The 27100-nt window shown below is 40.2% G+C and overlaps 2 protein-coding genes across 5 annotated transcripts in view; one reads left to right on the top strand and one right to left on the bottom strand.

The window, feature by feature from the left end:
• Positions 1–10992: 10992 nt before the first annotated feature.
• The window catches only part of LOC113113000 (E3 ubiquitin-protein ligase rnf213-alpha-like), an 89444-nt gene continuing 73336 nt past the window's right edge, over positions 10993–27100 (top strand). The window contains exons 1-10 of one of the 4 annotated variants that reach the window (XM_026279082.1): positions 10993–11182; positions 16465–16580; positions 21721–21881; positions 21992–22563; positions 22674–22740; positions 23050–23165; positions 23261–23315; positions 24996–25132; positions 25244–25310; positions 25524–25615. In XM_026279082.1, coding sequence (XP_026134867.1) covers positions 16478–16580; positions 21721–21881; positions 21992–22563; positions 22674–22740; positions 23050–23165; positions 23261–23315; positions 24996–25132; positions 25244–25310; positions 25524–25615 — 1370 coding nt within the window. In that variant the 5' untranslated portion in view covers positions 10993–11182; positions 16465–16477. Of the gene's footprint in view, positions 11183–16464; positions 16581–21720; positions 21882–21991; positions 22564–22673; positions 22741–23046; positions 23166–23260; positions 23316–24995; positions 25133–25243; positions 25311–25523; positions 25616–27100 lie in introns of all 4 variants that reach the window. The other 3 variants (XM_026279081.1, XM_026279080.1, XM_026279083.1) reach the window with 3 other exon arrangements.
• Positions 12995–16299, bottom strand: LOC113113287 (trichohyalin-like). Its single transcript, XM_026279424.1, has 4 exons — positions 16098–16299; positions 15468–16032; positions 13900–15403; positions 12995–13858 (listed from the first exon to the last, which is right to left on the bottom strand). Exons 1-4 carry the CDS (start codon positions 16297–16299, stop codon positions 12995–12997), a joined length of 3135 nt encoding a protein of 1044 aa, XP_026135209.1.

Below are 27100 nucleotides of genomic sequence, written 5' to 3'. Positions count from 1 at the left end.
GATATATTTCGGGCTGTTGGCATGAATTGAACTCGTGATGGAGGCTCCAGTCAGAATCACACCGCTCAGCTCATCTTTTGCTCGGCGGTGTGTCTCTGTCAGACTCGCGGCAGAGGGTTGAGCCACTCTGAACTATGGGAGCCTGAGTGGTGCGTCGGTGGATGTTAAAAAGAAAAAAGATTTTCATTCAAACAAACAGATGTAAATTACAAATTTGAGTTGATAAAATCAATTTATCACCCAGCCCTACTTACATTCATATTATTTAATTTAAAAAAATGCAGCTGCATTTAAATGCGGGTGTGTAAAATATGTGCAAGATTTGCACTGCACGTGTGATGGTAGATGTGCAGCTTTTATTCTTATTTATTTTCTTCATTACAAATCTTGTTTGGTTTCATTTTGGAAAATTGCATGTAAAAAATAATTTTCGTTGTACTGCAAAATGTGAATTAATATTCATATGCAAGTATTTGTACAAAAATTATTAATTCTCATTAATGACAGGGTGCATTAATATTCAACAGTCAACAATCTGTGAATGTTGCATTTCTCTGTCGGAGAGACCCAGCACTGTGAATTTCATCTTGCAGCAGTTCAGCAACTTTGAAAGCCTCATAAGACACTGTCCATATGAAAGAGCAATTCACACCTTTATCTCGACCCCCACGAGCCACACATACTGTAACTAACCCCAAAAACCCAACCCCCTCCAGCTGAACAGAATATGGTCTGTGTTTTGGCTCTGAGGAACGGTGTGTTACTGGGCTGAAACATGCCTGCACTGAGCAGCACTACTCTTTGTATTCATTATATTTTCGCAGCCCATATTATTATTTTCACAAGACCATAATGATAATAACAAATCATCAATTAATAATTAATCATTATTTAACAAAAATCATTGTCAATTGTGATCGCGGATGTTTGCGGAAGGCTTTAAGACCAAGCGGAATCCTCTGTTCCACAGCGCGTTGGACTCAGCTCAGTGACACAGCTTCACTGTCTGCGGGTTTGACTTTACTGAATCAGACTGAGGCGAATACAACTTATTGATCATGAGCCCAACATTTAGCAAGCAGGAAAACATTCATTCTACCTGAAGGAAGACATATTTTATTGAGCTAATTCTGTTAAATAGAGAGAGAGAGAGAGAACCAGTCTAGGGCTATTCTTAAACTTGGAGCTCATTATATTGAAATACAAATCCAAACACCAGAAATGTTATGCATTTTATGAATAATGAAATGTTATAAAAAAAATGTATGCATTTTATTTATTCACATGCAGTATGGTTATTGGTATTTAGCAGTTAAAACCTATTTTTAAACTTGAATTTAAATACTAATAAACTAACTTTAAATTATCAAGGAGTTTATAATATAAAAATGGTAAAATCTCACAGTGCATGTTAAATAGCCTAAATGAACTTGTGTTAATAATATAATTAGATTTTTTTGCATGAAAAACTCCTGTATAAAATGGGACAGCAACCTTTATATCAAACATTTTTAAATCGTCCACAGCTGAGCAACGCAAGAGGGGGATCTGCACAAGAGCGCGTGAAGTGAATGCGATGAACGAAGTCATTTTCAGATGAAATGGAAAAAACAAAACAAAAAATAGCCTAGATTAGGCCCATGCAGGCTCTGCTCTGAAGTATATAATACTTATAATTACTGTTAACCCAGAGTAACACATGCAGTATGGTTGTTGGTATGGTTGTTTGTATTTAGCAGTTAAAACCTATTTTTAAACTTGAATTTAAATACTATTAAACTAACTTTAAATTCTCAAGGAGTTAATAAGTAAAAAAAAAAATGATAAAATGTCACAGGGCATGTTAAATAGCCTAAATGAACTTGTGTTAATAATATAATTAGAACTAACAATATAATTTGATTTTTTTTAAATGAACAATTCCTGTATGAAATGGGACAGCAACCTTTATATCAAACATTTTTAAATCGTCCACAGCTGAGCATCGCGGGAGGCTGATCAAGTCATTTTCAGATGCAATGAAAAAAAAAACCTGGATAGCCTATATTAGGCACAGGCTCTACTCGGAAGTATAGAATTTTAACGAATTAATCGCCTATTTTCATTTGCTGCATGTCTTCTTTATTTTTTATTTTTTAAACATGCTAAAAAATAAATTACATTTGTCAGAGGAAAAAATATATAAGTCGTCTATAGTTGCATTTTAATGTTTTTTTTTTCACGCTAAAAATAAATCAGAGTTTGTGAAAGGAAAAAATATAAGTCAGGTATAAGTAGGGATGTGAACCGAAACCCGGTATTAAACTGGCCCCGGGGCTAAATTATGAAAGACTGAATCAGTAAGATCTGACGTTATCGGTTCTGCTTTCGGTACTGAAACAAGGGGGAAAAAAATAATGTACTATGTATTTTTGCTTAATAATGTTCTCGTGCACATCTTATCTCACCAAACATTTCTAATGTGCGATTATATTAAGACGTTCGTCTGTGAGAGTCTGTGAAAAATATTAAAACCTATATTTCCCTCAAGACTAGTCATGTTTTTGTGGTTGTTTTAATTTAAACGTGTCTGCTTCTATTTTAGCCAATTTATTTTCAATAAACTAAAACAAAAATATTATAATAATAATATTAAATATTAATAATAAAAAAGGAAAACGAATACAGCTCGTTATCAGACTGTAAAAAAAATGCAATGAAAAAGTCATGACAACACATTTTTAAGGTTGGCTACTTTAGCTTATAGAAATAACTGAAGCAATTTAATGCGTTTTTATACTAGTTTAAATCTGAATTTATATATATTTAAATACTATTAAACTGAATTTAAAATCTCATGGAATTTTAAGTTTAAACGGGTGAAAATGCCACAGTGAATATTAAATATAGCCCATATAACAGAAGACCTTGATTGCATGTTACCATGAAACTAACAAAATAATTAGATTTTTTAAAATTAACAATTCATGTATAAAATGGGACAGCAACCTTTATATCACACACTTTTACATCGTCCACAATTGAGCAACTGAGAGGAAGGAATTTTTAGGGGGTAGGAAGATTTTTTTTATTCTTAAATTTTCATATGCAATGAAAAAAATGGGATAAACACGAAATAAATAAGTAAATAAAATAAATTGATATACAGTATATCCACTTAGCTTACCTGTTGGGTTTACCTCTCTCATTCTGGACACATCCAAATGTTTCCATATTCGTGATGTTGAGTATTTGCAGCTAAACTATTATTTATTAGGTAAAATAGGCTTTGTGGTTCACGTGTGTTTCAGTATCGACGGAAAAATATTATAAAGAGCAAAAATATGCCACAGTAGACCGTTGCTCATGCTGAACTGCGCTGTTTACAATGAATATGTGCGCGTGAGGCTCATTTCGCGTGAGGCTCATTTCGTTCCTCATATGGAACTTGAAGGATTTTATTTATTTATTTTTGCTAAGCAATATATATATTTTTAAATCTGTGTTCCTATATATATATATATATATATATATATATATATATATATATATATATATATATAGGAACACACACACGGATTAGAACATTTAACATTTTGTGACTGTTTAATGACAATAGCATGCAGTAAGACTTTCGTTTACATTTTTACTGTAGCCTAAGACTATCCCACTTTTTAAAATTAACTCTTACTTTAAATGTTATAATGGTTTTTAAGGATGTTATAATTTTATAATATAATGCTATTGATGTTTTACGTGTCCTTTCATCTAAGTTTACAAACCGTCATTTTATTATTACAGTCAATTCAAAATTCATCCCTTTGCGCCACCTGACGGTAGTTAAGCGAATTATTTTAACACGCAACTGAATTCAGTTAATGCCGCGGGCACTGCCACGGCGGTATACCTGGCGGTAAAGCCCATTTAGGTGGTCAACCTACTGTACATAGGGTGTTATTGGGAAGTGTACCCAGTTCCGGTTTACCTAATTAATGCAGCCTAAAAATCCTTTAACGGATATGGATATTAAAAGCATATTAGTATGTTATGTGTGAACCAGGTTAAAGAGATGGGTCTTTAATATAGATTTAAACTGCAAGAGTGTGTCTGCCTCCCGAACAATGTTAGGTAGGTTATTCCAGAGTTTAGGCGCCAAATAGGAAAAGCATCTGCCGCCCGCAGTTGATTTTGATATTCTAGGTATTATCAAATTGCCTGAGTTTTGAGAACGTAGCGGACGTAGAGGATTATAATGCAAAAGGACCTCATTAAAATACGGAGGAGCTAAACCATTCAGGGCTTCATAAGTAATAAGCAATATTTTAAAAACTATACGATGTTTGATAGGGAGCCAGTGCAGTGCAGACAGGACCGGGCTAATATTGTCACAATGTCTGGGTTGTGTTCCCTGGGAATCCACTAGATATCCTCCTTCCCCAAGGTGTCTGTCACTTTATGAACCACATTCCTCACATTCTCTGCTTAATTATTGCACCCAGCTGTCACTAGTTACCAATCATTACACTCTGTCAATTTCCCATTAGCGTTTGTCTCTCCTTGTGTATTTAACACAAGGTCTGTCTTAATATGTGTCACGGAGTCCTTGTTTAATTCATGTCCGTCAGTTCGTGCCCTTGCCCTGTGTTCATGTTTGGTTTATGTTGGATTGATGTTTGGGTTTCGACTCATGCCTGGACTGTTTATTCTCTTTGGATTATCCCTTAATAAAGACGTACTCGCAATTGGTTCTCTCTCCGTGAATCCTTGTATCCCGGACGTGACAAATATGTTCATACTTCCTGGTTCTAGTAAGAACTCTTGCTGATGCATTTTGGACTAGCTGTAGTTTGTTTACTAGGCGTGCAGAACAACCATCCAATAAAGCATTACAATAATCTAACCTTGAGGTCATAAATGCATGGATTAATGTTTCTGCATTTGAAACTAAGAGCATAGGCCGTAATTTAGATATATTTTTGAGATGGAAAAATGCAGTTTTACAAATGCTAGAAATGTGGCTTTCTAAGAAAAAATTGCGATCAAAAAGCACACCTAGGTTCCTAACTGTTGACAAAGAATTGACAGAGCAGCCACCAAGTCTTAGACAGTGTTCTAGATTATTACAACTTTGTAATATTATTACACCCTAATTTAGGTCCTATAATTAACACCTCTGTTTTTTCAGAATTTAGCAATAAAAAGTTACTCGTCATCCAGTTTTTTATATCGACTATGCATTCCATTAGTCTTTCAAATTGGTGTGTGTCACTGGGCCGCAAAGAGATATAGAGCTGAGTATCATCAGCATAACAGTGAAAGCTAACACCATGTTTCCTGATGATATCTCCCAAGGGTAACATTTAAAGCTTGAAGAGTAGCGGCCCTAGTACTGAGCCTTGAGGTACTCCATACTGCACTTGTGATCGATATGATACATCTTCATTCACTGCTACGAACTGATGGCGGTCATATAAGTACGATTTAAACCATGCTAATGCACTTCCACTGATGCCAACAAAGTGTTCAAGTCTATGCAAAAGAATGTTGTGGTCAATTGTGTCAAACGCAGCACTAAGATCCAATAAAACTAATAGAGATACACCCACGATCAGATGATAAGAGCAGGTCATTTGTAACTCTAAGGAGAGCAGTCTCAGTACTATGATATGGTCTAAATCCTGACTGGAAATCCTCACATATACCATTTTTCTCTAAGAAGGAATATAATTGGATACCACCTTTTCTAGTATCTTGGACAGAAAAGGGAGATTCGAGATTGGTCTATAATTAACTAATTCTTTGGGGTCAAGTTGTGTTTTTTTGATGAGAGACTTAGTAACAGCCAGTTTGAAGGTTTTGGGGACATATCCTAATGACAATGAGGAATTAATAGTAGTCAGAAGAGGATCTATGACTTCTGGAAGCACCTCTTTTAGGCGCTTAGATGGTATAGGGTGTAACATACATGTTGTTGGTTTAGATGATTTAACAAGTTTATACAATTCTTCCTCTCCTATAGTAGAGAATGAGTGGAACTGTTCCTCAGGGGGTCTATAGTGCACTGTCTGATGTGATACTGTAGCTGACGGCTGAATGGTTGCAATTTCATCTCTAATAGTATCGATTTTAGAAGTAAATTAGTTCATAAAGTCATTACTGCTGTGATGTTGGGAAATGTCCACACTTGTTGAGACTTTATTTTTCATTAATTTAGCCACTGCGTTGAATAAATACCTGGGGTTATGTTTGTTTTCTTCTAAAAGAGAAGAAAAGTAATCAGATCTAGCAGTTTTTAATGCTTTTCTATAGGATATGCTACTTTCCCGCCAAGCAATACGAAATACCTCTAGTTTTGTTTTCCTCCAGCTGCGCTCCATTTTTCGGGCTGCTCTCTTTAGGGTGCGAGTATGCTCATTATACCATGGTCTCAAACTGGTTTCCTTAACCTTCCTTAAGCGTAAAGGAGCAACTGTATTTAAAGTGCTAGAAAAGAGAGAGTCCATAGTTTCTGTTACATCATCAAGTTGTTCTGAGGTTTTGGATATGCTAAGGAATTTGGATACATCAGGAAGATAACTTAAAAAGTAGTCTTTTGTGGTAGAAGTGATGGTTCTTCGATACTTGTAATAAGAAGTAGAATTTTCAACTTTGGCTATATGAAGTTTACACAGAACTAAATAATGATCTGAGATATCATCACTTGACGCGGCTCATGTTTATAACAGTAATCTTGGGGGGTGGACTCATTTAAAATAATGTAATCATCAGGTTTTAGCCAGGTTTCTGTCAAACAGAGCACATCTAGATTATGATCAATGATCATATTATTTACAAAAAGTGTTTTCGTAGAAAGGGATTTGGTATTCAATAAGCCAAGCTTTATCAGTCTCTATGTGCTGAGAATTAGCTGACCTCTGTGACGGGAGGCAGCTAGCAGACGGTCGGTTTAGCCAGTCTGTCTGCTTCCTGACCTGGGCCCCAGTTAGTCAAGTATGAACTCTAAGACTATGTGCCATATTTCTAGAGAGAAGAGTGGCGTCACCCCAGGAGGGATGAAGACCATCTCTTTTAAACAGGTCAGGTCTGCCCCAAAAGCTCGTCCAATTGTCTATGAAACCTATGTTATTCTGTGGGCACCACTTAGACATCCAGCCATTGAGTGATGACAATCTGCTATGCATCTCGTCACCACGGTAAGCAGGGAGGGGACCAGAGCATATTACAGTGTCTGACATCGTGCTTGCAAGTTCACACACCTCTTTAATGTTATTTTTAGTGATCTCCGACTGGCGAAGTCGAACATCATTAGCGCCGGCATGAATAACAATCTTACTGTATTTACGCTTAGCATTAGCCAGCACTTGGTGGCTAGTGTCTCTATATTCACATTCCGTACAATAGAATCACCAATAACTAGAGCACTTTCATCAGGTTTCTCAGTGGGTGCATCACTGAGTGGGGAGAACCTGTTTAATGTTTTGATCGGAACAGAAGAGCGGTGTTTTGACCCACGACTACGCTGCCTCACCGTCACCCAGTTGCCCTGCTGCATGGGCTCTGCTGGAACTGGACAATGTACAGGAATCCCTGAGCTAGACGCATCCAAAGCCGTATCTAGAGCCCTAACATTCTTACTGTCCTCAATTAAAGTTTGGATGCATGTCTCTAATTCTGAAATCTTCTCTGTCAGCCTAACTATTTCCCTGCATTTATCACATCTGAATCCCTCATCAGCGACAGAGATAGATAAACTGTACATGTGGCAAGAGGTGCAAATAACAATAGCAGGAGAAGCCATTATTCACCGTGCTTGATGAAATATTCTTACTGCGGTTGTTTGATGAACTTGTGAAAAACTGGAGCGAGAAAGAGGAGAGGAGAAAAGAAAACAGCGATAGGTTCGAATGAAAATGCTAATGACAAGCTAAGGAGTGCTAACGCTTTGCAGGTGTCCTGCACTCATTGATATAAAATAAATAGAAATAAAAAATAAAAGTGAACAATGTAAATTAATCTGACAAGATTGATTGATAATATCAGAAATATGGTGTGAATTAAGTTACATTTTATCACTTAAAAAAACAGAGAGTGATAGTAAGATAAAGATTCTAGAGAAAAAAAAAATTAAAACAGCTACACGGAGCTGCGATTAGCTACAGAAGGCCAACAGGAAGTAGAGAAAACACTGTCCAACAGCGACGGCAGCAAAATACAAATGCAGATGTCATGTGAGTGACAGGTTACCCCACCCTCGTGCCAGTAAACATCAATCAATCAATCACCTTTATTTATATAGTGCTTTAAACAAAATACATTGCGCCAAAGCACTGAACAACATTCATTTAGAAAACAGTGTCTCAATAATGCAAAATGATAGTTAAAGGCAGTTCATCATTGAATTCAGTTATGTCATCTCTGTTCAGTTGAAATAGTGTCTGTTTTAATTTGCAATCAAGTCAACGATATCGCTGTAGATGAAGTGACCCCAACTAAGCAAGCCAGAGGCGACAGCGGCAAGGAACCGAAACTCCATCGGTGACAGAATGGAGAAAAAAACCTTGGGAGAAACCAGGCTCAGTTGGGGTCAGTTCTCCTCTGACCAGACGAAAACCAGTAGTTCAATTCCAGGCTGCAGCAAAGTCAGATTGTGCAGAAGAATCATCTGTTTCCTGTGGTCTTGTCCTGGTGCTCCTCTGAGACAAGGTCTTTACAGGGGATCTGTATCTGGGGCTCTAGTTGTCCTGGTCTCCGCTGTCTTTCAGGGCAGTAGAGGTCCTTTCTAGGTGCTGATCCACCATCTGGTCTGGATACGTACTGGATCCGGGTGACTGCAGTGACCCTCTGATCTGGACACAGACTGGATCTGGTGGCCACGGTGACCTCGGAACAAGAGAGAAACAGACTAATATTAGCGTAGATGCCATTCTTCTAATGATGTAGAAAGTACGGTGTTATGTGAAGTGTTTCCGGTTCCAGTTTACCTAATTAATGCAGCCTAAAAATCCTTTAACGGATTTGGATATTAAAAGCATATTAGTATGTTATGTGTATGCCAGGTTAAAGAGATGGGTCTTTAATCTAGATTTAAACTGCAAGAGTGTGTCTGCCTCCCGAACAATGTTAGGTAGGTTATTCCAGAGTTTAGGCGCCAAATAGGAAAAGGATCTGCCGCCCGAAGTTGATTTTGATATTCTAGGTATTATCAAATTGCCTGAGTTTTGAGAACGTAGCGGACGTAGAGGAGTATAATGTAAAAGGAGCTCATTCAAATACTAAGGTGCTAAACCATTCAGGGCTTTATAAGTAATAAGCAATATTTTAAAATCTATACGATGTTTGATAGGGAGCCAGTGCAGTGTGGACAGGACCGGGCTAATATGGTCATACTTCCTGGTTCTAGTAAGAACTCTTGCTGCTGCATTTTGGACTAGCTGTAGTTTGTTTACCAAGCGTGCAGAACAACCACCCAATAAAGCATTACAATAGTCTAACCTTGAGGTCATAAATGCATGGATTAACATTTCTGCATTTGACATTGAGAGCATAGGCCGTAAATTAGATATATTTTTGAGATGGAAAAATGCAGTTTTACAAATGCTAGAAACGTGGCTTTCTAAGGAAAGATTGCGATCAAGTAGCACACCTAGGTTCCTAACTGATGACGAAGAATTGACAGAGCAACCATCAAGTCTTAGACAGTGTTCTAGGTTATTACAAGCAGAGTTTTTAGGCCCTATGATTAACACCTCTGTTTTTTCTGAATTTAGCAGTAAGAAATTACTCGTCATCCAATTTTTTTTTTTTTTTTTTTTTTTTTTTTATATCGACTATGCATTCCATTAGTTTTTCAAATTGGTGTGTTTCACCGGGCTGCGAGGAAATATAGAGCTGCGTATCATCAGCATAACAGTGAAAGCTAACACCATGTTTCCTGATGATATCTCCCAAGGGTAACATATAAAGCGTGAAGAGTAGCGGCCCTAGAACTGAGCCTTGAGGTACTCCATACTGCACTTGTGATCGATATGATACATCTTCATTCACTGCTACGAACTGATGTCGGTAATATAAGTACGATTTAAACCATGCTAATGCACTTCCACTGATGCCAACAAAGTGTTCAAGTCTATGCAAAAGAATGTTGTGGTCAATTGTGTCAAAAGCAGCACTAAGATCCAATAAAACTAATAGAGAGATACACCCACGATCAGATGATAAGAGCAGATCATTTGTAACTCTAAGGAGAGCAGTTTCAGTACTATGATACGGTCTAAATCCTGACTGGAAATCCTCACATATACCACATATACTCACATATAAACATGTCATCAAAGAGATGTCGGTGCATTTTTAATAAAGATTACAATCGCACATGAATTTAAAATAAAGTGATGAGCACGGATTTATAATAAATATTGCAATATTCCATAAAACAATAAGAAATTTCAATTTTATTTCATGGTGATTTTATGTGCCTGTATTAAGCATTCATTTATTCTGTTAATGTTTTTTTTTTTTTTTTTTTTTTTTACATTTATGTTTTAGTTTGTTTAGTTCAGAAGCTGATGGCCTCTAATCACATTAAGCAGAACATGTACAGTGTAAATAATTGTCTTTAATTACTTTAAATAAGTGCAGCGAAATAAATGCAGAATATTTTCAGTCAAATGGTTTTACTTTCACCTGTCTGAATTTTTTTTTTTTTTTTTTTTTTTTTTAGCGTATTTTATAATTGCCAAATGTGTGGGGGAAATAGGCCTACATTTAATATGCTTTACTTTGACCTGAATGAAAAATAACTGAGGGGCGTGGTATTTTCTAAAGACACTGTACTTGTACAGTACAGTTTGATCCTTCTGAATAACAAATATTATAATTTTAAATAATTATGAGCAAGATATTTTATTAAAGTCAGTTTATTAAAATATCAGTTTCATCTCGTGGTTTCTGAAGAATCCTTGTTCCATGGGTTTTATTGGATTGTAGTTTTGGATAAACATGAAACTCACGCCCATTTTTGATGAAACGAAAGTTGAGAGATGTTTTAGCGCCTAGCTCTTCCCCAGTGACGTTAGCTTCATCGCGTGACTGTGTAGCTTATGGACGGGATCAGATCTGTGTTGTGAGTGTCAAATACACGAGGACATGCCGTTTCACGTGTGTGTGTACTGATCCGTGACAACTGAGCACACCTGCACTACAGGTAGGACACAAACCTGAGGGTCTTCTCTTATAATCTGTGTCTGTTTAGCGTTAGCATCTGTCATACGAGGAAGAGCTCAAACTGCGAGTTCGTCTGGATCGGCCATTAATATATCATACATCATCTCGTCTCTGCAGCTAAAATAACACTCGAACTGGCTGTTTATTCATTTATGTAAACTTCTGAGCTGATTCTGCTTAGCTTGGCTTGCCTGTGTGAACTAGCGCTGTCGTATTTCTGGCTGTGTGTTGTGCAGTTTTACTGATATAATACTAGTTTATTATGCACAGACCGTGATGTTAAGCTGTCAGTAGGTGTAAGACGTGTTTTGTGTTGTTTAATAGGTTAGATTAGAAGATGGATGGTTGTGAAATACAGGTTCGCCATTCAGACACGTCATGCCTGACGTTAAATTATATAACGTTAAAGCAATTGTATGTGTAAATATAAGATTTCTACACATAAATCCATCTTAACGCTTGATGATTAAACTCGTAATGTCTATAAATTATTATAGTTTCATTTTATGGTCGGTTTCTTCTTGACTTTTACTTCTCCGTGAATTGAGCAACAGCGGCCTCTAATGGTCAACATGTAGAAGTCAACAAGTTTTTTTATTCACTCATTTCTATATTAATTTACGTTCAGTTTATATATTATCTATTCGTGATTATTTTTCTGTTATGAAAGAGGCTGTTACGAAAGGCGGGCTTTTCCCAGAGATTTAACCAGGGTTCGGCACAACAAAGTGTAGCAACATGTAATAAAAATTACAGTTTGAATGATTGAATGTTACAGGTGTGTGTGTGTTTGTGTGTGTCTGTCTCTGTGTGTGTGTGTGTCTGTCTGTCTGCCTGTCTGTGTGTGTGTGTGTGTGTGTGTCTATCGGTCTGTATGTGTGTGTGTGTCTGTATCTGTCTCTGTGTGTGTGTGTGTGTGTGTGTGTGTGTCTGTCTGTCTTTCTGTGTGTGTGTGTGTGTGTGTGTGTGTGTGTCTGTCTGTCTGTCTGTGTGTGTGTGTGTCTGTATCTGTCTGTGTGTGTGTGTGTGTGTGTCTGTATCTGTCTGTGTGTGTGTGTGTGTGTGTGTATCTGTCTCTCTGTGTGTGTGTGTGTGTGTGTGTGTCTGTATCTGTATGTGTGTGTGTGTGTGTGTGTGTGTCTGTCTGTCTGTGTGTGTGTAATATATTATATGGCCTATACATACACTACCAGTCATAAGTGTTTGGACGGTAAGATTGTTTAATGTTTCTAAAGGAAATCTCTTCTGCTCACCAAGGCTTCATTTATTTGATCCAAAATACAGCAGAAACAGTAATAGTGTGAGATATCATTACAATGTAAAATAACTGTTTCCTGTGTGGATCATCATTCCTCCAGTCTTCAGTGTCACATGATCTTCAGAAATCAGAATAATATGATGATTTACTGCTCAAGAAACACTTCTGATTATCATCAATGTTGAACACAGTATTTTGTTCAGGATTATTTGATGAATATAAAGTTCAAAAGAACAGCATTTATCTGAAATATAAAGCTTTTGTAACATTATCACTGCTGTTCAAAAGTTTGGAGTCAGCTAGATTTTTTTTATTTTTTTTATTTTATTTTATTATAGAAATTAATACTTTTATTCAGCAATGATGCATTAAATTCATCCAAACTAACAGTATATAGACATTTATAATGTTGCTGTTCTATTGAACTCTCATCAAATAATCCTGGAAGAGATAGTTTGGTCACGATTGATAAGAAGAGTGATATCGTGGGAATGAATCAGTCAGTATCTGGTGTGGGCAGCAGAGCACCTCATGTTACTCCACCTCTCCACTTCTCCACCTCTCCACCTCTCCTCTTCTCCGCCTCTCCTCCTCTCCACCTCTCCACCTCTCCTCTTCTCCTCTTCTCCACCTCTCCACCTGTCCACCTCTCCTCCTCTCCGCCTCTCTAGCTCTCCTCTTCTCCACCTCTCCTCTTCTCCGCCTCTCCTCCTCTCCACCTCTCCACCTCTCCTCTTCTCCTCTTCTCCACCTCTCCACCTGTCCACCTCTCCTCCTCTCCGCCTCTCTAGCTCTCCTCTTCTCCGCCTCTCCTCCTCTCCACCTCTCCTCTTCTCCACCTCTCCACCTGTCCACCTCTCCTCCTCTCCGCCTCTCTAGCTCTCCTCTTCTCCACCTCTCCGCCTCTCCCCCTCTCCGCCTCTCCGCCTCTCCACCTCTCCCCCTCTCCTCTTCTCCTCCTCTCCGCCTCTCTGCCTCTCCGCCTCTCCAGCTCTCCTCTTCTCCACCTCTCCACCTCTCCAGCTCTCCTCTTGCCCACCTCTCCACCTCTCCTCCTCTCCGCCTCTCCGCCTCTCCAGCTCTCCTCTTCTCCACCTCTCCAGCTCTCCTCTTGCCCACCTCTCCACCTCTCCTCCTCTCCGCCTCTCCGCCTCTCCACCTCTCCACCTCTCCAGCTCTCCTCTTCTCCACCTCTCCAGCTCTCCTCTTCTCCCCCTCTCCGCCTCTCCACCTCTCCGCCTCTCCTCCTCTCCACCTCTCCAGCTCTCCTCTTCTCCACCTCTCCAGCTCTCCTCTTCTCCACCTCTCCAGCTCTCCTCCTCTCCGCCTCTCCTCCTCTCCGCCTCTCCGCCTCTCCACCTCTCCAGCTCTCCTCTTCTCCACCTCTCCAGCTCTCCTCTTCTCCACCTCTCCAGCTCTCCTCTTCTCCACCTCTCCACCTCTCCAGCTCTCCTCTTGTCCGCCTCTCCTCCTCTCCGCCTCTCCGCCTCTCCAGCTCTCCTCTTCTCCACCTCTCCAGCTCTCCTCTTCTCCACCTCTCCACCTCTCCAGCTCTCCTCTTCTCCCCCTCTCCGCCTCTCCACCTCTCCGCCTCTCCTCCTCTCCGCCTCTCCACCTCTCCAGCTCTCCTCTTCTCCACCTCTCCAGCTCTCCTCTTCTCCACCTCTCCACCTCTCCAGCTCTCCTCCTCTCCGCCTCTCCTCCTCTCTGCCTCTCCACCTCTCCACCTCTCCAGCTCTCCTCTTCTCCACCTCTCCAGCTCTCCTCTTCTCCGCCTCTCCGCCTCTCCTCCTCTCCGCCTCTCCGCCTCTCCAGCTCTCCTCTTCTCCACCTCTCCAGCTCTCCTCCTCTCCACCTTTCCGCCTCTCCACCTCTCCAGCTCTACTCTTGCCCACCTCTCCACCTCTCCGCCTCTCCAGCTCTCCTCTTCTCCACCTCTCCAGCTCTCCTCTTCTCCACCTCTCCAGCTCTCCTCTTCTCCCCCTCTCCGCCTCTCCACCTCTCCGCCTCTCCTGCTCTCCAGCTCTCCTCTTCTCCACCTCTCCAGCTCTCCTCTTCTCCACCTCTCCAGCTCTCCTCCTCTCCGCCTCTCCTCCTCTCCGCCTCTCCACCTCTCCAGCTCTCCTCTTCTCCACCTCTCCAGCTCTCCTCTTCTCCACCTCTCCAGCTCTCCTCTTCTCCACCTCTCCACCTCTCCAGCTCTCCTCTTGCCCACCTCTCCACCTCTCCTCCTCTCCACCTCTCCGCCTCTCCAGCTCTCCTCTTCTCCACCTCTCCAGCTCTCCTCTTCTCCACCTCTCCAGCTCTCCTCTTCTCCCCCTCTCCGCCTCTCCACCTCTCCGCCTCTCCTGCTCTCCAGCTCTCCTCTTCTCCACCTCTCCAGCTCTCCTCTTCTCCACCTCTCCAGCTCTCCTCCTCTCCGCCTCTCCTCCTCTCCGCCTCTCCACCTCTCCAGCTCTCCTCTTCTCCACCTCTCCAGCTCTCCTCTTCTCCACCTCTCCAGCTCTCCTCTTCTCCACCTCTCCACCTCTCCAGCTCTCCTCTTGTCCACCTCTCCGCCTCTCCTCCTCTCCGCCTCTCCACCTCTCCAGCTCTCCTCTTCTCCACCTCTCCAGCTCTCCTCTTCTCCACCTCTCCACCTCTCCAGCTCTCCTCTTCTCCCACTCTCCGCCTCTCCACCTCTCCGCCTCTCCTCCTCTCCGCCTCTCCACCTCTCCAGCTCTCCTCTTCTCCACCTCTCCACCTCTCCAGCTCTCCTCTTCTCCCACTCTCCGCCTCTCCACCTCTCCGCCTCTCCTCCTCTCCGCCTCTCCACCTCTCCTCTTCTCCACCTCTCCAGCTCTCCTCTTCTCCACCTCTCCGCCTCTCCTCCTCTCCGCCTCTCCACCTCTCCAGCTCTCCTCTTCTCCACCTCTCCAGCTCTCCTCTTCTCCGCCTCTCCACCTCTCCACCTTTCCGCCTCTCCCCCTCTCTGACTCTCCCCCTCTCCACCTATCCACTTCTCCACCTCTCCTCTTCTCCACCTCTCCTCCTCTCCGCCTCTCCCCCTCTCCACCTCTCCTCGTCTCCGCCTCTCCCCCTCTCCACCTCTCCTCCTCTCCGCCTCTCCCCCTCTCCACCTCTCCACCTCTCCTCCTCTCCACCTCTCCTCTTCTCCACCTCTCCACCTCTCCTCTTCTCCACCTCTCCGCCTCTCCAACTCTCCGCCTCTCCAACTCTCCGCCTCTCCACATCTCCACCTCTCCTCCTCTCCGCCTCTCCTCTTCTCCTCCTCTCCTCGTCTCCACCTCTCCACCTCTCCACTTCTCCTCCTCTCCACCTCTCCATTTCTCCACCTCTCCTCCTCCACTTCTCCTCCTCTCCATTTCTCCTCTTCTCCATTTCTCCACCTCTCCATTTCTCCACTTCTCCACCTCTCCTCTTCTCCACTTCTCCACCTCTCCTCTTCTCCTCCTCTCCACCTCTCCTCTTCTCCTCCTCTCCACATCTCCACCTCTCCTCCTCTCCACATCTCCACTTCTCCACCTCTCCTCTTCTCCACTTCTCCACCTCTCCACCTCTCCACCTCTCCTCTTCTCCACCTCTCCACTTCTCCACCTCTCCACATCTCCACTTCTCCACCTCTCCTCTTCTCCACCTCTCCTCTTCTCCTCCTCTCCACCTCTCCACTTATCCACCTCTCCTCCTCTCCACCTCAACACCTCTCCACATCTCCACATCTCCACCTCTCCACCTCTCCTCTTCTCCACCTCTCCTCTTCTCCTCCTCTCCACCTCTCCACTTATCCACCTCTCCTCCTCTCCACATCTCCACCTCTCCACTTCTCCACCTCTCCACATCTCCACCTCTCCACATCTCCACTTCTCCACATCTCCACTTCTCCACCTGTGAGCTCCCGAACACATCTGATGGAGATTCTAGATGATGAACGTGTGAGCTCTCAGGACTCCTGTGACTGTTATTAGGGCAGATCCCCTCACTCCTCACACTTGTGCTCTTTGCAGACGTCTCCTCAGAATGAAGTGTCTTCAGTGCAGTCACGAGTCTCTGGAGAAGGCACCCAAGTTCTGCAGTGAGTGTGGATGGAAGCTGTCGTCCCAGTCCTGTGACACAGATACACGTAAGCACTGAGTCTTCCCTTACATTGTGTTTGTTCTTTCTGTTGTTTCTTACAATTATTTATGCATAGTTTTAGTAATACTTTTACTTTCATTTTTATTGTTAAAGTTTAATTGAATAATGAAGACAATATCTAATTTACTTTGACATTTAGACAGGACATGTAACATCTAAAGCAGTATGGTGTCTAAGTTCACTTCCCTGTGGTCAGTGGTCTTTCTCCATATAGTTATGTGTGTATTCACTTTATCATGAAGTGCCACAGCCCAAAGTATAACCAAACACAACCATACTTTACTGGTTTAATTGAAAGATTAATAATGTCCACACATTACTTGATCAATCACAAGCTTGCTCATTAGATGAGGAATTATTAGCTGAGTTTAGGTCTCTATGCAGGATCGAGGAACTTTAGGTGACTCCTGCACTATATAGTGAATGAATCAGCTGTTTCAGACACAATCTACACTATATCAAACCGTTCTGGACGGTAAGATTGTTTATGTTTCTAAAAGAAATCTCTTCTGCTCACCAAGGCTTCATTTATTTGATCAAAAATACAGCAAAACAGTAATATTCTGAAATATTATTACAATTAAAAATAATTGTTTTCTATGTGGATATATATAGTAAAAATGTAATTAATTTCTGTGATCAAAGCTGAATTTATCCTCAATCCTCCAGTCTTCAGTGTCACATGACCCCTTTTGAATGGTAGTGAACTAGTGATAATGTTACAAAAGCTTTATATTTCAGATAAATGCTGTTCTTTTGAACTTTATATTCATCAAATAATCCTGAACAAAATACTGTGTTCAACATTGATAATAATCAGAAATGTTTCTTGAGCAGTAAATCATCATATTATTCTGATTTCTGAAGATCATGTGACACATGTGGTTTTATTAACAAAGTTCGGGAGAAGCACGATCAGATAATCATCCAATTTGGCACAGGTGCATGTCGTTTAACTAATCATCTTAAATAGCACACAAGTGTATATATATCCAGTCTTCCTACCTCCTGTCCCACCACAGTTTTTCGGCATCCCTCCTCCACCCCAACTCCTCACTTCTAATCTATTTTTCCCAAATTAGGGATAGGGGGAGTTATTTGGGTTCGGGCTGTGCTCCGGGCCCGGACCCCTCCCCCAGGACAGCATGCCAAAATATGCCTACTATTCGCCTTCAGATTAGATGTTAGGGTGAACTCGTGAATGAAGACTGGAGGAATGATGCTGAAAATACAGCGAAGCATCACAGAAATACATTACACTTTTATATTCATATAGAAAACAGTTATTTTACATTGTAATGATATTTCACAATATTACTGTTTCTGCTGTATTTTGGATCAAATAAATGAAGTCTAGGTGAGCAGAAGAGACTTCCTTTTAGAAATATGTACAAATCTTCCCGTCCTGAACCGTTTGAGCGGTGGTGTGTGTGTGTGTGTGTGTGTGTGTGTGTGAATCTGAAGGTGTACATGTTGCTTATGTTGTCTAATGTCCTCATGAAGAACATGATAAGAGTTTCCCGTCTTCTGTTTCCACACAGCTGTTATCAGGTGATGTTGAAGAATGTCTTTGTGCTGATGCTTAAATCAACAACATCAAATCAATAAACATGTTTCTGGTCTTCTTGTGCATGATTCATTAAATCTGGTTATTCCAGGGGGGGGGGTGGATGTCAAGTCACCTTTATTTATATAGCGCTTTAAACAAAATACATTGCGTCAAAGCACTGAACAACATTCATTAGGAAAACAGTGTCTCAATAATGCAGAATGATAGTTAAAGGCAGTTCATCATTGAATTCAGTGATGTCATCTCTGTTCAGTTTACACATTTAAATAGACAGTAAAAAATATGTTCGTAATCTCCATCAAAATGTAATATTTTTTTCTGATCTGAAGACTGCTTCAGCTGTTTCTGTCTGTACAATGAAAGTCCAAAGGTTTCAAGCTCCAAAAAGGCCATAAACATGAAATATGTTCATACAACTAATAACGTCAAACTAGAGACCGGTGTGGGTTTTTCTATAGCCGATGTTTACAGGTCAGGGTCAGTGATGGACGATATGTGCTGCTGATATCTTGATGTTTTCCCCTTCATTTGCATGCTAACATATCACAGTAATAATAAGTGGATGCACAGCATTTCTAAACTTATCATCATTTATGTATATGTATGTATATAAAGGCAATCAGTTACATAAAAGTTTTAGAGCATTTATCAACCAGAAGTTTTCAAGTTTGTTAGAACACAAATGTTAACTTAAACATACATTTAAATAAAAAAAATATATAAATAAAAATCAATTAAACTGAAAAATATAAAAAATTAAATATATAAAAAATAAATAATAGTAGTGCTGCAAACACACTAGCAACCAGCAACATTTGTGTTTGGTATAAATGACACAGAACATCTAAAGTGCTTTCTAATTTCAAACTTACATCGCAGTCTGTTCATTATTAAAATAAAGTACAGTCAACCAAACATATAAAAGGTTACACTGGTCAGTTTAAATAGACCGTAGTATACCGGTCCTCTCTGCTGTTATTTATGCCAAGGACGTGTTTAAGGATCATCTTTTCTGTCTAGATTACATGAAAAAAATATTATAGTTTAACATTCAGATACATTGCGAATATGGAAACATATGGATATGTGCAGAACGAGACGTGAGCAATGACCTCCAAATACATCTAGTCAAACCCGCGCTCGCTCGTCCTCGAATACAAGCATGCATGCACTCAAATGCAGGATTTTTTTGTTAAACAAATAGGCCTAGCGGAACGCAAAAATTCTAAATCGAACATTTCGCAGAACAGTATCAAACAAAAAAGTGCTGGTCATAATACTTGAATAAAATGTTTGATGTGAAAAAGCGGTTCACTGACTGCACAGCCCAGCCACAAGCGCCACAGTTACGTTTAGGATCATTTTATTTTTAATACTAAGTATCATTTGAAAACATTGCAGTTGCGTTTTAAAATACAACAACGAGCAGCACGAAACCATTTAAAGAGGCGCATTCAGCGGTCTCCTCGACGAGAAACAGTCAACAAAGATAAATGATCTCCAGTGTATGGGGCGCTCTCTTCATTTCATCAAATGATCATTATCACATTTATTCATTTTACAGTCCTGCTACTAGCATTTTATTCAGACTAAAACCCCTTTAATTCGGATGAGAAAGCTGTTTTTCCAAGTGGCTTTTGCACATAGTAATAATACCGCTGCAGACGCATTTTGCAGCATTAAGCTTATTAATGGATCGTTAATTTAAACGACGATCGATCATGGAAATTATCAAATATTGACATCCTTAAATACAAATGAGTTGGATGGAAAGCTGGTTATTGTCTGCATCAAACCATGCTTCCGAACACATGTGATTCACCGTTCTGGGCAGCTCCAGGACGTCTGTCTCTCCGAGCGCGGTGCTGTCTGTGAGCGGCGGAGTAACGGAGCACTCGATCACGCTGCAGTGTTTGTGAAAGCTGACAACTTCTCCACCCCATTTACAGAGTGAAATTCTCTGACTGCCTTTATCTCCCAGGACTGTTGTTGAATCTTCCAAAAGCTTCACATGCAGTGGCTGCAGCAGCACTTTCCACCGCACCAATAACACGGGGCTGCCCGCCGACGTGCCTGACTTTAAATTAGCGCTACTAAACACGGATATCGGCCGATGCCGATATATTGAAAAATTACAAATATCGGCCCGATATATCGGCCGACCTCTACGTCAAACCTCATTGGTTCTGTTTGTCACATAACTGTATAAAATACAAATAATGTAAAATACCAGTGCATAGCATAACTTATACTGGTGTTCGTTTAAACAATGTTTATTATGAATGCCAAGCCTAAACTAATTTCCAAAGCAAGTTAATGTGTGTGGAGGCGTAGACACACCTCTGCCGGAGGCTGTGAAGTCAAATTAGCAATGCTAAAACTGATTTTTATTTTTATGTGTGTGAGTGTGTGTGTGTTTGACGTTAATAGTCGCTTCAGAATATAAGTTGTAGCACGTTTTAGATGATGTAGTCTGGAAAATACAATATATTCTTTTTGCTGCTTGAAACTGGAAAGGCAAAATATTTTACATTTTATTTAGTAAAATTTTCAGAAATGTGCTTTAAAAACGGCAACGCATTGGGATGGAAAGCCAACAAGACATCATTCAGTGATTTTCAGGTGAATTAAATCAAGTCCTGCCCTACATTTTTGTTTTCTTGTTGAACATCCAGTTCCACTTCATACCAAACTGTGTTGAGAACGATGTCTGAAGTCTTTACTGTGATGACTGATGTTGATATGCCAGTTATTTACTCCACTATTTTAACAGATCAGATTTCATCATTCAAGGAATTACAGTGTAGACTGTCAGTCCTAAAGATAGGGTTTAAACTAGGGGTGCTCCGATCACGATCGGCCGATCATTATGCGCATCTCCTCAGTAAAGCCGGTTCTCTAATCAGCGGTTAATTCCATCAGGTGCGTGATTTCACATAGAGCAGCTGTTACTACACAGAGCCGTTGTTAACTGAGAAGATGCACCAAAAAACGCTGAAAATGAAGTGGATTTGCGCATCTTCTCTATTAACAACGGCTCTGTGTAGTAACAGCTGCTCTATGTGAAATCACGCACCTGATGGAATTAACCGCTGATTAGAAAACCGGCTTTACTGACGAGATGCGTATAATGATCGGCCAATCGTGATCGGAGCAGCCCTAGTTTAAAACTAGAATAGGTGCAGCATGAACTAAGCCTTCATAAGAGGTTATCTGTAGTTTTAGTCAGTGTGTGTGTGTCTGTATACCTACTTAACTATATTTTGGGGACAAATTAGTACCCAGAAGTCACCAAAACCTGAAAAAATCTCCAAAAGCCTCCTTTAGGGACTTCCTCATTTGTAAAACCGGTATAAAAATAAAGTAATTAAAGTGTTTTTGAGAGTGTAAATATGCGTGTAGTTTAGTGTGATGGGCAGGTTTAGAGGTCGGGTTAGTGTAAGAGGAGAGAAGATATGGTTTGTACAGTATAAAAACCATTACGCCATGGAATATCCCGCTTTAGATAGCTAAGTAAACGTGTGTGTGTGTGTGTGTGTGTGTGTGTGTTCATCAGCCAAGCCTCTAGACGAGTCTCAGACCTCCTCAAACGCTCCACATGGCACAGATGCAGAAATGACTGATCTCAGACCTGAGTCAGAAGCGCTGGATTCCCAGAATGCCAATGTTTCTCCGAAGCGTCCAAATGAAGAGACCTACCCTAACCCAAAGAAAAAGGTGCTGGACATGTTTAACATTTCAATAGTCCTGGATTAAGGTTTTTATTTTTTTAAGATTGTGTTGCTGGTGCTTTATAATGCATATTTTTACTCATCCTGCTTCTACAGAAAAGAAAGAAAAAGAAGAAAAAAACTGTTGTTACAGAGGAGCCTTCGTCTCTGACCTCTGAACTCTCGGATATATCTCTGACTGATAAAGAGCTGAAACTGCAGGAGGATCAATCTTCTGACAGTGATGACTCTAACTCCATTAACAAACCTAACTTCTCTGACAAAGCAGCTGATTCCTCCTCTCATCCGAGCCCAGCAGAGACTGAAAGCCCTGAGGTCTCAGGTGCTGCTAAAGGTCAGTCTGAAAGCAGCAAGGACAGCGGTGCAGCTCCTGGATCGGCTCGAGAGCTGACCAACACGACTCGAGAGCTGACCAACACTCCTGCTAATCCTCCAGCGCTGTCAGATCAACACACTGAGAAAGGCCAGAAGAGTGTGAGCACAGGAGCACAAACTACTCTCCATCAGAACCAGAATACAAGCCTAAAGAGCAGCACAGACAGTCAGATGGAGACCGATCGGCCAGATGAGGAACCGCAGAAGAACCGCAGCTCCAGTCAACAGAAGAACACAGAATCTGAGAAGAACAGTGAAAGTGGGGAAACAGAAACCAATCACAAAACTAAACAGTATGCCAAAGCCTTTGTATCTTGATAACTGCTGCGTCTAGTAGTTTTACTTTGTCTTTTTTATTGAAAATATCAAATAATAATGTATACTTTCACTTTAAAAATGACAGAAATCAGAAGAATGTACCACAGAAATCATCACAGGAAATGGTATTTGGCCCCCAGAGTAAATCCAAGGTAAACTAAAATTAATTGTGTATCATATAGAAATGATAAATAAAAATTGTTAATAAGTTAAAACGATTAATATATATATATATATTTGGAAATAGAAAATGTGTCCTTTCGCTGAGGTGCCAGTAGATTTTGGAACTGGTTTAAGAAAGAGCTAAAGCTTCAGCCAATCAGACATGGTTATCAGCTAACAATGACAGCCTGAGAGCCCAAATGTTGAGTGAATCATTGGCCAGACTGATATATTGGTCTGTTACTGGAAATGACAAACATTGAGTTAAATGCTGACATGTTGTGTTTTGTGTTTAGAAGGATCCTGGTTCCAGTGGAGATTCAGAGCTGAAGTCTGAGAAGCAGCAGAAGAAAACACAATCTGAGAAAGCAGAAGCTACAGAAACAAATAAAGGAGGTTCATCTAAAAACAAAAAGTATGCCAAAGCCTTTGACTCCTCCTTTGTGAATGAGGTCTTTTTTTTCTTAAAATGTCAAATAATAATGTATATGTTCACTTTAAAAATGACAGAAACCAGAAGGATCCACAGAAATCAAAACAGGAAATGGAACAGAGTAAATCCAAGGTAAACACAAAATAAATATATATTTTTTATACAACAGTTAGTTGTGGTTGTGGATCCTGATTGGCTGAGAGTGTTTTCCAGTCATGTGATATTCTCCCAGTATCAGCCCAGGAAGCGTTTCACTGTTTCTATCACTGCACTTTCAGCATTTCTCTCCCAGCGAGTGTCACGGTGGACGAGCAAACACTGCGTTGTTGTGTCACAGAATGTAGTTTTACCTGCGACTTGTGTATAAACAGCACATATTTGAGGATTAGTTTAGATGTTTTGGAGGGTGGTCATGTGCCTAATCTCGGACAGTCCTGTGGGAATTAGCCCCTGGCTCTGATGTAGATAGTGTGAGGGATCATTTATTCTGGGTGTATCAAACACTTATTCATCTGTTACTTGTTACAGAGCAAAAAGAGATTCGGCTGAGGGCAAAGTTAAGTTTCAGAACTTTATGTTTTTATTAAACTGAAATCCTGTACTTTAACTAGTGCTGCTTTTGTATTTTTGACTGAACTGTACAAACTTCTTAAACTTTTATAATGGCTAATATTGTTTAAATATTATTTCTAGAAATGTTATTTTATATAAATAACATGGCATATTTGTTATTGGGAAAGGGTCTGTTAGTGATCATTTTAGATTTCAGGAAAGTTAGCTATATTATTACACTGTTTAATGACAGCAAAGACTGTCTTTCTGAGCGAGTCAGGAGCAAAGACTAATATATTGAAAGGGACTGAAACAAGGTGGTAAACATTTAGACAATTTACAAATGCATTGACTAGCACTGTCATGGGAAATCTCCTGAACTGGGTAAAGACAAAGATATCGCTTTCCTCAGTGGCCACTCAAAATGATTTAGTGATTATGAATATCAGATTGACTGAAGAATATCAGCTAGATGCAGGTAATGCACGCGCTCAGTCGATCTCTCCTTCATAATCTTCTACTCTACATAATACAACAAGCTTCAATGACACGAATCAGCATTGCTTCATTACTAGCTCTAGCTTTAGACTTAGAAACCGAGGCTTGGGCTCAACGGTTGAGATCTGAATCCTGGCAGAAGGAAGGATTTCTGCACAAATCAGGATTTTTAAAGACACTCCATTGTTTTTTCATATTTATTTACACATTTATGGCATCAAACTTATGTATAAATGCAATATCACACTCGTAGCCATGCAATATTCCCCGATAACAACCTCTAAAAACTGATAAAACAGGCTCATCCAGGTAAATGAAGTCAGTGCTGTATGCTTGTTCTTCGTCAAAGTTTTGCATTTGCGTTTTAAAACTGGGATTTGCGTTTAATTCAAATCAGATCAATATTTCATGTCTAATCATTTACTTCTGTGGCAAGTACCTGTGCAATAACTGGGACCTGATCACCCTGTCATGGTTTATTCTGCATTAACAACCGTCTGGATGTACATGATCCCTTACATAATATACCACTGGATAGCATGATTGACCAATCAGGAAAAAAGTGTTCCACAGAGCTGTATAATAAGGCTCTACATCTATATATATATATACTGTATATAAATACATATTTTCAAATTGAAAATGTGTCAACCTCAAAGAGCCCAAATGTTGGGTGATTCATTGGCCAGACTGATATATTGGTCTGTTACTGGAAATGACAAACATTGAGTTAAATGCTGACATGTTGTGTTTTGTGTTTAGAAGAATCCTGGTTCCAGTGGAGATTCAGAGCTGAAGTCTGCTCGTTCTGACCAGAAGAAAACCCAATCTGAGAAACACGATGAAAGCGCCAATACCGAAAACAATAAAGACATTCAGCCTGTCTCGCATTCAAAAAAGTATGATAAATAAATTTGACAAATGCCTTTCTTTTCAGGTTCCTTGTGTCATTTTTTTTTACTGAAATGACAGTAATATACTTTGTAATGTACTTCTATACTAAATTACAGAAATCTGAATGAGGAACCACAGGAGTCATCACAGAAACCAGTGTTTGGCCCAGAGAGCGCACTCAAGGTAACGTGTACTGTCCTTTTACAAGGGTGTCATTAAATTTGGGAACTGGCCCAGGAAAGATCTAAATCATTGGCCAATCAGGCACCGATAATCTCAGAGAGCCCAAATTTGATTCTTCAGCCAAACTGATATATTGATCTGTTACTGAAAATTACAAACATGAAGTAAACAAAGGTAGGAAATGTTGACTGGTTCTGTTTATTTATTATTTAGAAGAATGACGTCTCCAGTGGAGATTCACCAGTGAAGGACGAGCAGAAGCAGCAATCTGCTCATGGGAAGAAAGATTCTGCTGCTTCACAAAGGTATCAACCCTGCGTCAGGGTAGGGGTGTATTGAATATTACACGGATGAAAATGAGGCTGTGAGGGATCACATGCAAATGTTGCATTGTTTACACTTTAATGCAGTGTTGAAACCAACAAAACCTAGTAACAAACAAATAGAAATGTTGTAAAGAAAAAGAAAGCAAAATTCTCAACCAATATTTTTTAAAGCTCTTTTAATACACCAGGACCAGGCAGTTGTTTTGAACAAAAGTCTATTAACTTGATTTGTCACCTCTCAGTTGGTAATTCCCCCCCACTCTTGCTTGTAAAAGAGCTCCAGATTGAGCAGGGGAATCTCCTGTGTTCAACTCATTATACTGAGTTCTTCAACTGGATTTAAGTCTGGCCTCTCCGTCTCCAACCATTCTTCTTATTCTTCTGAAGCCATTCTGTTGTTGGGTTTGGGGTTATTACCATGCAGGAAGATTAAATTCCTCTTCATCTTTGGCTTTGTAATGGAGGCCTGCAGATTATGTGACAATATCTAGCACTATCCATGACTCCTTCAGTCTTGATTACTGCACCAGTCCCAGCTGAAGAGAAGCAGTCCTAAAGCTGATGCTTGCACCACCATGCCCATGAGTTTTCTGTTTTTGTGTCAATCGTACCTTTTTAAAATGATGGCCAAAAAATTTAATTCGGTTTCAACAGACCAGATTTTTTCTTTCTTTTTTTTTTTTTTTTTGTTAGCAGTGTCTTCTGTATTTTCTCCCACTCAATAAGTGACCAGTACTGGCGGTGTCTGACTTTTTATGGATTCATTTCTTACATCTCAAAACCTGCCATTTTTAACAGGGGGATGTAGACTTTTTATATACACTGTAAAATATGTATTGTAGAGTGTACTCTTATGTACTGCTTCTTTGACTAAAGAGTGGATTTTTTGCAAGAGTGCAGAACTTAGTCCGTAAGCTCACGCTGAATTAAAGTGATTGACTCACTTTCCAATTATAGTTTAAATACAAATTGTATTTTTCATGCTGTTAAGATGACCAATGGCCACAAACACAATACAGTTTTTGTTTGGACAACCACTAAATTATTATTGCAAGTATCACTTACAAAATGGCAATGGTTTACATAGTGAAAATCTTAGCAATGAACAAAACAAGACAAAAAATCTGAAATGTCAAAATCGATCTGTGCATTAATTCTTGCAGTGTAAATGCAGACTGATAGACCTGCCAAAGCAAAACTGACGAGTAAAAGAAAAACAAATCTGTTCTTGCTGAATAGGTTTAAGTAAATACCTTTTTAAAAGGTCCGTTCACCCAAAAATAAGATTTCTATCATTAATTTCTCACCCTCATGTCGTTCCAAACCCGTAAAACCTTCGTTCGTCTTCAGAACACAAAGCAAGATATTTTTGATGAAATCTGAGAGCTTTCTGATCCTCCATTGACAGAAACGTCATTGCAACTTTCAATGTCCAGAAAGGCAGTAAAGACATCGTTAAAATTA

The sequence above is a fragment of the Carassius auratus genome, chromosome 13 (genome assembly GCF_003368295.1).
Source record: "Carassius auratus strain Wakin chromosome 13, ASM336829v1, whole genome shotgun sequence".
Classification (NCBI taxonomy): Eukaryota; Metazoa; Chordata; class Actinopteri; order Cypriniformes; family Cyprinidae; genus Carassius; species Carassius auratus.
This window is presented reverse-complemented; position numbering and strand designations above follow the sequence as displayed.